The sequence below is a fragment of the Buceros rhinoceros genome, unplaced genomic scaffold (genome assembly GCF_000710305.1).
Source record: "Buceros rhinoceros silvestris isolate BGI_N320 unplaced genomic scaffold, ASM71030v1 scaffold19586, whole genome shotgun sequence".
In the NCBI taxonomy this organism is placed as follows: Eukaryota; Metazoa; Chordata; class Aves; order Bucerotiformes; family Bucerotidae; genus Buceros; species Buceros rhinoceros.
The window spans coordinates 753-12,525 of NW_010418313.1; the positions used below are offsets into that span (position 1 = coordinate 753).

Genomic DNA, 11,773 nt, shown 5'->3' on the forward strand with positions numbered 1-11,773 from the left:
CCATTCCTTATCCACTGATCTTGCACAACTGCACACTTCACCAAGTCCCTCCACAACACATGTCACCAGTTTATCATGGAATTCCACACTGCCTCTTCTATCTCATGGACAACTATCTGAGCCAGAGCTTACTGCTTCCCAAGCTGTCTACTAATGCTGGCTCAGGAACTGTCTTGGACAAGTAGGCTCCCCAACTGTCAGAAAGAATAAACATGCTGAAGACTGCTTTGAAAGAATAGAATATGCTCTTCTACTCCAACAGGAAATATATCCCATCTATTTTTAAGCAGAGATGGGGAGAAAAAATTATATATCTCTAGCCTGGAGTACACCTGCAAAATCCCATTTTAAGAATTTTGGCTCTAGTAAAGGCTGTTTTCTGCAAGAGTATGACAGATGCACTTGATCCCCTCATTAACCAAACCAGCAGCAGTTTGATGCAGGCTCCAAAGGAGGTAAAGGCCTGAGCTGTAGCCAGGCCAAGAGTTCCTCTGGGAAACCCACAAAGGAGCAGAGTCCACAAAGAAAGTGGTGGATACAAGAAGCCTCATGCAAACTTTTCCCACTGTATGCAATTTGATTATGAGGCAAACACTTTATCCCATAAATAAAATATGACAGCCTCAGTGAGCCTTCTTTGAGCTTTCCCTGCTAGGCAGTGTGGCTGCATGGTAGCAATCTCCAGCAACAAGACCTTTTACCAATTACAGACTGGTGAATGAGCCCAGTTTGAATTCTCCCTGGACAGCAACTGGACTGCATACTGGGCAACTCTACCCTTGAGCAGTGACGCCTCTCAATGTCAAAAGATTAGTTGTTTAGCTTAAATAAGTAACTTTTAAACACTTAGATATGTGTTTAGATTTACTATGAGGTTCCTGGCTGACTTAGCACATGCAGCTAGTTTTGCTGAAGACTTAGGCCACAAACTATAAATTCCCACTTAGATTTACTAAACTTGTACCTACTGAGTCAAAACAGGGTCTCCAGAACCTGCATAAATCAGAAGATAAGGAGGCTTCAAGCCATGAACAGCAGCTGCCACTAGATGAGATAAAGGCCTGGCTGCAGATGGTGAAGGAATTCAACAAGGACTCAACAAGATGTCAGATCAGAATAATTTTCTGGACCCAATGAGGAACAAGAAGACTCCAAACCCAAACATTCTAGTGGCCTAAACTGTCATGAGTGGTGGGTGAATAGTCTCTAAGGGTGTAACTGCCCAGGGATTTCTTTGGTCAGTTGGTTCTTCCTTCCTTTCCTGGGAACCCTTTCCAGAAGTGAGCCTGCTGCTGTATCACTCTATTCAATTATTTATTTTTTAAGAACTCTGACATCTGAGAGCCTATTTAGGCAAACCTAGGTTTCAAACTTCAAAGCAAACTATTACCAGATGCCTGGGCAGAAGGTTAAGTGAATAGGTAATAAGCATGCTGAAACTTTGAAGAGCTAGCAAAATGATATAAAGGTTCATTCCAAATCAATTCTAACTCGATTTTCCCACGTGTAGTAAGTAACAGGGCAAACCTATGGCCATCAAGCTCTGTTAAGTCACACTTCTAAAATTCTTTAAGTGACCAAAAACACTCACCTGCAACAGAGTTCCCATAAATATCTGGTGATTTTCTCCCTTCTCCCTCACATTCTTTCACAGGTGATTTGCCAGTTTTCTTAGAATCCCACCATTTTCAGCTATAAGCAGACTCTAGAGTAAGTATTAGCCTTTTTAAAAGGTATCTTTTGAAACTTCGGTCTGACAGAAGCCTTCTACTGATCAGAGTTAAGTAAGCAGAAAGAATAGTAGAAGTCTTCTGCTACTCATAATTATCTCCAGGAAAAGAAAGTGGATTAAGGGGGGTGGTGGTGGAAATCAAACAGTAGTGACAGAGAAAAAAATTAAGTTATTACAAGTGACTTCTTTAAAAAGGAAAAGCCACTCTAAAAATGCTAATACTTGATTGGTGCATCATGAGCTCAAAAAAGAAACCATTCCAACTGCTTCTGTATTAGTGTCACAGGTAATTACCTCAACTGAAAAAGCACATGCTCAGTGAAGATGTTAAGAATGTAACTGGTGAAGACTAAATGCTAATCAGTTACAATACACCTCAGGGCTTCACATGCTAAGCAGTGCAATGCTTTGCAACTGGCATTCTCCTCTTACACTGTGTGCCACTGGGACCCACAGCAGAGGAGGCTGCTTAATTCGAATGCACAGGATAGGAGACAGGAGGTGAAGACAAACTAAGGGACAGGTAATGTAACAGGAGAAAGGAGATGAGATGAGGATGCTCAGCAAAGGAGTTGATTCTGGTGGAGCTAGGAAGAGAAATGGTACCCACAACAGGAGACACCTAAACAAGGAGCTTCTAAGTTTGGCCTCACAAGGGCTAAAGATGGGTGAGAAAGCAGGAACCACTAACCTCACACTTCCCTCCAGCACAGAAGCCACAAGTGTTGCCATTTTCACTGGTAAAAAAAGCTGTAGAACCACATGAAAAACATACAACTGCCTTCCAGAATAGTCCACAGAGAAAAACTGTGAATTCCTACCAGTTCCTCCTTATGTCCAAGTGGCTGGAAACACAACTATCCACAACATGTCCACAGGAAATGTTTTATTTGTTGGGGTTTTTTTTTAAACACAGAAAGTTACTATTAAAAAAATACTGTCACGAGGCAGAAAATTAAGCTGTTGCTCATTGAGAAAACCTATGAGTCACAACTGCAAAGCACTCCAGTACCCATAAAGTTTAGCTAATCTATACTGCCTTCACTCATTCTCCCAATGAACGGGCATTGTGATGTTCCCTCTAATTACACTAAAACCCCTATTGTTAACACACAAGATTAGCAACACTAGCAGCTGGTGGTTGTAAATAGGACTGTGTAGTGAAGGGTGCTTTTATCTCCATCTCTAGACAAGGTGCAAAAAATTTCACAACGAATGTAAACAGGAACTCAGTCTTATGACTGAAGTGAAACCCACTCTGGAGAACTATGTTTTCAACTGTCACAAAACAAGATATTCTGCCTGTTGACTAAGTTCAATGACTTTTAGGTTGGCACAATGAGTTGTTAATTTTCTTGGCACCCCAATTCAGACCTACATGTTAGTTCACACTGCAGTTAAGTAAACAGGTACTATGCTTTACACCATCCTACAAGAGATATCCTGGGAAAAATTACCAGGCCTCTTCACATGCCTGCAGACACCTCTCAAGTTAGTAAGTACTGACATTACTCCCTCCTGTATTTCCTCATCCATAAAGCTTACAGGGGAACACTGAAAAACAAGTTCATTAGTACTGTCAGTATTTACGCACTAGCACAGGCGTAAGCCACAGCAGCTCAAGGGAATTCTGGATTAAGAATAAACTTCGAGACTATCTCCTCTCTGCAGAAGACCACAGGCTGAAAAAAATTCTACAGTTTACTTGCTCGGTTGGTGAGTACCATTCACCCCCAAAATAATTTTCTCCTGAGCTGACTCCACTGGAAAATTACACATCTGAATACACAGGAGGACAGAGGCTATATATCCTGTGCACTGGTACAGCTCCTAAAAGAATGCAATCCTTTCAGATTCATGGACAGTGTTTTACAGCCAGTTTAAGCACTTTCCTGAATTTCACTCACCAGCATCATCTCTTTTTTTAAGCATAAATACTTAAGCTTAAAAGCTGACTAAAAAGCTGATTCACTATGACTATTACGAAGCAGTTTACTGTCTCATCTTCCTTGTTCTGTGCAAAACACATCAGTCAGTAACGGAAGATAAAATAAGAATGCTCTCTGTACTTCCCTTTAGTTATTTTCACAAAAAAAGGTCATACACTTCTTAATTAAGATCAGTCTTTTCCAACAGTCTTAGTTTCTAAGAAGGACTTCTTTTTATTTAAATAAAACACTTTAAGCCTAGAAAAATTCTGTCAATATTCTTTTCCTTCCATGTTTTGGTTACCCCTACATCAGAACTCATTCACTTTCAGAGACACAGGACCCCTCTCAAATAACTTACCTTTCCACACGCACGGCAGTGGTGTCGCCTTTTTGTAAATGTAAACTTGACTTGGCAGTTCATGCAGTTGGGTGCTTCTGAATCAGGAACCCACAATGGTTGTTTCCATGAAAGAGTTGCAGGTATTTTAAGTGATTCTACATTTTCAGATATTTGATCTCCTCCAGCTTCAGAGCTGTTTTCCCCAGAGCACGCAGGGTCAGAATTTTCACCAATATTTATACTAGTGCCTGAGAGGGTCGCTTCTGGAGTAACAGAAGTGGCTTCCTGGTTTTCTCCCTCAAGTACAGCTATTCTATTCAGCTGTCTCTGACCAACAGCTCCTTGAGAAAGGCCAAGCAACTGCTTTGGTCTTGCACCTTCACTAGGAACATTAGAAACTTTACTACCACTCTCAGTCATGTCCTGCATAGGAGACCTAGTCTCTTCTGTGGCAGATTTCGATTCACTGGCAGTAAGAGATAGTTTAAGATTACCATCAATGCTTGTTATCTCCTCCTGTTTTGCTTCCACATGTTCTTCAGTGACCTCTGCGAAATTCAGGTTGTTCACATCTGCATCAGCTGCCATTAAGTTACTATCATTGTCTGAAGACATCAACACACTGGACTGAAGGCTCTGGCCATACAAGAAATCATCAAGCTCAGCATCGCTTATTAGAGTATCACTTTTAATAACATTCTCCTCAGTGAAGTCAGCCATAACTGGGCTCATATTCTCATTGTAGTAAGAGCCTATATCAACACCATATGGCTCAGCTTCATATTCTAGAAATGCAGAAGCAAAAGCTTCAATTTGCTGAGAATCACTGTCGTCAGTTACATTCTCAGTATCATAATTCTCTCCAACTGTACTTCTTTCCACAGTGCTTCCACCGATTTTAGCTACATATTCTTCCTGTTCACACAAGTCAGTGTTTTCACAGGATTCCCTACTGGAGAGATCAGTGTTAGACTTTCCAGTGTGACCTTCCATTAAAGTATCACTAATAGCTGCTGCCATTTCATTCTGAGGTAGAGGATTAAGTTTTTCTTCTGATACAGGAAGTGGAAGACATGACAGAGATGACTGGACATCCTCAACTGAAATACACAGAGTTGAAACAGTGCTTAGTATTTCACTGCTATTAAGTTCTTCACTACCTATATTATCTTCTGTGATTTTCCTTTCTGATTCTACTTTAGCTCCTGTTTGACATATGGAGCCTGGCAAAACACAATTTCCAGGCAATGTTGCATGGCTTTTGTGCAACTGATGCCTCTTCAGCAGATCTGAGGGCGTGGATTCAACACTACTCTCATCTTTTGAGTCCATCTTTTCTGAGGCATTTCTTCCACACATTTCTTTGCTTGCTGCAGAGCATGCACTTTCATCTTGTGTTTCACAAGGTGATTTTTCACATGCTTTCTCATCTTTGGGACTGTTTGCATTCGAATTCTGTGGTGTTACAGGGACACATGCAGCATTAAGGTGAGGAGTTTGCTCAAGCTGATCAACTACTTCACTGCACTTTTCAGATTCTGTCCTGTGTGGATCATCACATGGATCTGAGATCTTCGCTGTAGCATAACTGTCTGATTTTAGAGCTAAATGATTAATCTTCTCTGCTTTAAGATGTGCTGAATTTTGCAGCCCTGAGTCCCCCTCACTCTGCTGTGTATTTGAAACACCACTGCAACCATCTGATGGCATGCAAGCAGAAAGAGGTATGCAAGATACGCCAAAGCCAGCCAAACCTTCATCTGGCTGCAACTTCTGAGTATCTTCATGAGCAGCAGCTGAATGGATTAAGTTACCTGTGTCATTAACAAGATCACACACAGGTATGCTACACCTTCCCAGGTTTAAAGACTGAATATCATTTAAGGAACCACTGTCTACAGTGGACAAAAGATCAGGTCCAGCAATGCTCTTCTCATTCTGTGGCGAATAACTCAGAAGCGCTACACTTGTTCCCACGCGGTTAGCTGAAGAGATTTCTCCTGATGAAGTACTATTGTTAGCATCCTCTTGCAGTTCTACTGTTGGGTATATGTGCTGTAAGCAATCCAGAACTGAAGAAAGTGAATGGTGTTTTGAGTCACACGGATTTTTAGTTGTTCTGTAGCAGTCGTATTCATCTATTTTCAGCAAAGAAATGAAAAGCAAAGTTTATAAAATTCCTCTCTTGTCACAGTACACTCCCTCTAAATCCATCTCTTCATTAATACAAGCTTTTATTTAGAATATGTTGCTTTTAAATTCCATGGTAACAGTCATTTGACCAATACTGTTACGCTGGAGAACAAGGCTGAGTAGGAACTAACCTGTACTCTGTTCAAATTCATCAAGTAGTTTGTCCAAGTCACAGACCGCAGCTTTAAAGTAACTGTCCATTCTAGAGTTCTAGTGAAGCTTTAGCCTTCTTAAACCTAAAAAGAAAAATACAGTGTATCATTCACAACATTTTGCTGTTTACAGAGTCAAAGTGTTATTATTGGAAGACAACTTCTATGAATTATTTTTTTATTTTTAAGGACTCTTTCTTCTCTCTCCATTTAAACAAAAGGCAAGTACAAACAGGGCTGCAGACTCCCGAGCTCTATGTACTCTGACTACACTCTGCAGCATACTCAGTACGCTACACACAACATGCTCAAAAATTCACCTTAAACCAGGAATCTGAGGCTAAGTTATTACAATCAAATGCATCTGAAAGCACATGCTATGCATTGTAACGTCAGGAAGTTTAAAACCAAAGGTTATACTAGGATCTTCTAGTTTGACTCCCTATACATTTTATACCATGCAGTTCACAAGCAAAAACCTAAATATGGCACTGTACTGACATCCTTGGCCATGAATTAGTTACTCCAATGGTCTTCAGCATGCTGCACCCCAAGTAAAGTCTCACACAGCTCTAATGAGCATCCAAGAGAAATGAGCACATGCTTAATGCCATTTCTCTTACACTCATTTGACTGCAGTTCTCGACTGTAATGATCAACTCATCTCACGTCCCAGCAACTGGAAAATTACAACTTGAAACGGACCCTTACAAGGTTAATAGCTTTTGGTGATTCATTAAGAGACATAACAAAATCAAAACCCCCAAAACAGGGTAGACAAACAGTAACTTGTTATCTTATGTCTCTCACAGCTCTCTGTCCTGAATTCAGGTATCTGTATCACCAAAGAATTGTAAAAGCCTTCTGGTTTTGTAAGTTTCAAGTCATCTTTCAGCCACAAGACCAAGTTTATTTTTTGTTCCCTAGATTTTTCTTCAGATGATCCCAATTAAATCCCAAAATTTATATTAAACAACTAGATTAGAAGCTATGAAAAAACTCTTACACATTTTTGCTAAATGGCTGTTCGTTCTCATGAGCAGAAGAAGCCTGTAGGAACCATTTGTTTTAGCAAACAGCATTTGTTCTGAACATATTAAGGTGTTAGAGGAACTGTTCTGTAACAGCTTGTCCCTTTGCTGTTCCTCACATGATGACAGTTTAATATCTGTTCAGGGACACTGCGCACAGACCTAGGTGTAATAAGAGCTTTTCTTTAGTTATTTTTCATCCAGAGGAGCTCCTCACATAGACCCATAAAAAAGCACACCAGAGCCTGAGAAGGACAATGCATGAGCTAGAAGGAATCACTAACAGAAACACAGGGAATTTGAATCTTTATGTCTACCAGACACCTTCAGGACCTCCTTGCTGCTGTCATCTCTTACACATTTAAAAGCATGGACCTTCTGTTGACTAAACAGCATTAAGCACTGTCCTCTAAATATCTTTTCTGGAGCACTGAATGTGCTAGCACTAGCAGTGAACTCACTAGACTCTCGCCATGTTGATTCACAGATTAATTTTTTCTCTAAATAAATATTATTTAATCTGTTTTACAGATCGTTTTATTTTAAAATTAAGTATTAAAACACAATGTTCATTACTGTATATGAGGAATTAAGTACTTAACAGTGAAGTGAGACTTGAGGCTCTTACCATTTACCTCCATTCTGAAGTGCAGCTTGAGGCTCTTACGACCTCCATTTTATAAATGTTTTCAAAGTTGAAAGCTTTAAGTTTTAAATCACTGTCTGTCAAAGACTGTATGCTTTCAGATTAAGGTAAGTTAAATATTGACATGCAAAAAGACTTGAAGATAAAAATACCTGTCCTTCTCAAAAAGGGAAAATAATAGAGTATAAAATGACTACAGTACCGTAGTAACAGCTAGCATCTGGTATTATAAAGCTCAGTTTAAAGAGCAAGATCCAAAAAAGCTTTACCTCAGAAAGTCACATTTATATAGGGGAATGCAGTTACAGTTAAATGTAGTTTATAGCTTTAGAGCTTTACTTTCACAGACTACTGTGCTGAATTGAGCTAATTAGGTCTGTTCTTTCCTTAAGACATCTGACTGCCTGCTGTACAAGTAAACTACAAAGCCTAACATCGAGACAAGTGCTGAGGTGCTCGCTTACTAATTCTTCATCCAGAAATACACCAAAGATGACATATTAATGCACTGACATAGATCATATTCTGAAGACATTACACTGCCACAGGTCATCAATTCTCATCACACCCTTTGTCCTTATGTACATCTCATCTCCTTAAGTGGCAGCTGGTTTCACATGAAGAGCAGAACACACACATCTCAAGGGCTTCCAAGTACATGGGTTGGCAAAGATCAAAAACTTTTTCCAGTTAACAGTCAACTCTTTATTTTGTGGAGTATTTTCCAGCTTCAGGACAGAATACTACTTTTTGTTGATGTATTACGAAAAAGCACATAGTGAGTACTTGCTGCTTCTCTAGGTAAGCATTTGGTATGTTTCAAAACAAGCCCACCTAGAGTCTCTTATCTTCCATAGCTTTTACTTGGGCCCTGATTTCGAGACCAGAATTTGTTATTACCTCACACAAGCTTATTTACTCAATTGCTATGCCAGGCAGCAGTCACCATGGTGATCCCAGGAAGCCAGTACCTAGAACAGCTGACATGAACAGTGCTGAAGTGAGCTGTTTTGTGGCAATCTCGGGAAGGATTCCGAACCGTTAATATTTAGGTCACATTAACATCTGGTCAAACGCCCTTCCTTACCTTCTGAGACCTCCAAGAGGCAAACTTAAATGGAAAGAAAGAAAAATTGAAGGAAGAGTAAAGGTTTGCTTACGTTATTTGCTCATTCAGGTGAAGCTTGGTCCCTGGCTAACTCCTAATACTGCACTTTAAATTGCATAAAGTCAGTATCCTAAGAAACAGAGTCAATAACCCTACTGTGTAAAAACCCTTTCCTAAAAGAAGCAAATACTACCATATGTGTAACTGTGCAAGCAGAGCAAGTGTGCCAGTGCATTTGGGAACACCTTATAGGCCACTTCTTTTAAACCTTTTATAAATCTCTTGTAATCTACTAGGAACACATTTCAGAGTTCAAAACCAACATTCCACTAAGGACTTCTCAACACACTCTTATTTAAAGAAGATGATAAACACAAACTGCTAGGACAGAGAATGGCCAAGTTACAGGATGAACTGTCATGTTTGGTTTTTTTTCAAACAGAGTCTCTAAATGGAGGCAGTTAAGAGTTTTCAGTGGTAGTAACTTGTAAAGTAAAATCGGCAAGTTAATTATTACCAGCTAATCAGTTTAAAGTCTGATGACAAGCTGCTTTTTGATGTTTCAGAATCCCTGAAAAACACTCTCTGTAGTGTTAATATATATAGGCATTACCAGATCTCCAGCTAGTCAGTGAATTATCACTGCAGAATTCAGGCTTTTATATGGAGCATGCTAACACAATACAAGATCACACACACATGCACTTCACTCCAGAAAGCTGTCTGCGTTAGCCATCTTAATTTCAGGTTACCAGGAAAATATTTCTGCTCACTGCAAATGTACATTATTTCAGCTCCATCATTGTTTGTAATCATTATATTTAATCTGAGCAGAAAGCTGTATTGAAGCTTTTATCCTTACAATGGGATTTAAGTTGTTTTTTTTCACCTTACCACCCAGCAGCTACCATAACTAGAACAAAGCCTCTAATAGAAACACAACCATTAAGAACTATCTCAGTTCACAGGGCTATAGAAGGGCTGCATCAAGCAAAGCATGCCTCTTCTCCCACCTTAAGGGTATTTTATTATTTAATTACCAGCTTCCTACTTCACACCCCTCTCTAATACTCCTACACCATGCACCTACCCTTAGGCTTGAGGCTCTACAAGAGAAAAACACTTTATGAGTACAACTGCACATGGAGCTCACCAGCAATCAACTTATCAGGGAAGTTCATTACAACAGAGCAAATGCTTTGTGAAAAACTTAAAATGCTGTCACATAAAAACTAAAACGATTCTTGCTGAGCAAGACAGCACACTATCCAACCTAGAAAGCACAGTAGCTGCTGCCACTGCGAATCTGTAGCCTGAATCAGGGGTTGAAGATAAAAGTTACAGAAGTTTTCAGACACGTAAGGAAAAGTTTACAAGGCACACTGCAAAAAATTAAACTGCCTTGTTTAAAGAGCAACATTCTGTTAGTCCAACACAATTTCTTCAAAAGAACAAAACTCCCATCAACAGCATTATGGTATCACTGTCAACTCCCACTGGACAACTCTATCCTGATATCTTCATCTCCTGACGATTTTCTTCCGTTTAACCACAGTAACTTGTTATTGCTCTTCCAAACACAAAATAGTATCTTTCACACCACACAGAAAGAATTGTCTGTCAACACAATTACTAATTTTCAGCAGTGCTCCAACCCACCGGTGGTACCATCAGCAGCCAGGCCAGCTGAAGAATCCACTTGCTCAACTGAACAAATGTATCTCTCATATACTGCCCACATTGCCATCACCATTAGTTGTATCAGCATTTATTACTCAACATTAGAAAATGAGTCATGAGAATATGATTATTACAAAAAGGTCTGAAAGATCACTCCTCAGCGGAAAACAGTGTTCCCTCAGTACAGACACCAATAGTATCAAGGACTGGCAGTCAACTGGATCCTTTCCCACACTCTCCTCATTTCTTCAGAATGTACTAGCAACCTGCTCTCTGCAATTAGAATTGGTATTTAAATACAAACTGAAAATGTTTCCTGGTTTATCCAAAAGCACATATTAAAACATTTAATGCCTGTAAGTGTATGGTGTAAGCATGTCCATTATACTCTGCACCATATACCAAAGTAAATGGAACAAAATTAAGCAAAAATATCACTAATATCTCTAAACCTCTAGGGGCGATTAATCCACCTAAGCACTCTAATATGCAATACAGCATGAAGTGCTCTAAGTCTACTACAGTTAGCTGCTACAGCATGCCAAGAGCAAACTGTATGGTAAAAAACCACAAGGGTTTGTCTTTGTTTCACCACCGTCTTCCATTTTCAACGCGTGCATTCGCTGATGCTACCGAGACTGTTAGATTCTTACCGCACCAAGTTTCTCTGACTAATGACAGTCTTACCAGTGCTGAAGTACACAAGCCCTTCTTCAGGCCGGGAAGAAACTCAAAGAGCTGAGCGCCAGCCGAGGACACTTTCCTCAATCGACATACGCATCTGTGCCAGGTCAGGTAACACGAAGGTAGGCAGTGCCCACGGCACAGCGCTGACCGAGGCCAGGGGAGCTCAGAGCCGCGCTGAACGCTTCCGAAGAGAGCCAGTTCCACGCCTCCCGGGCCCACACCGGTTCCCGCCCCCACCCCGGCGCGGCCGCCCCGCACAGCCCCGGCCTGGAC

At 40.3% G+C, this 11,773-nt stretch overlaps 1 protein-coding gene across 1 annotated transcript; it reads right to left on the bottom strand.

The window, feature by feature from the left end:
- Window positions 1-4,021: 4,021 nt before the first annotated feature.
- LOC104495527 (zinc finger FYVE domain-containing protein 16-like) lies at window positions 4,022-6,397 on the bottom strand (the record flags this gene model as incomplete). Its single annotated transcript, XM_010138504.1, has 2 exons — window positions 6,328-6,397; window positions 4,022-6,141 (listed from the first exon to the last, which is right to left on the bottom strand). Coding segments are annotated over exons 1-2 (2,190 nt in total), but the record flags the coding sequence as incomplete, so codon positions are not given.
- Window positions 6,398-11,773: the final 5,376 nt, after the last annotated feature.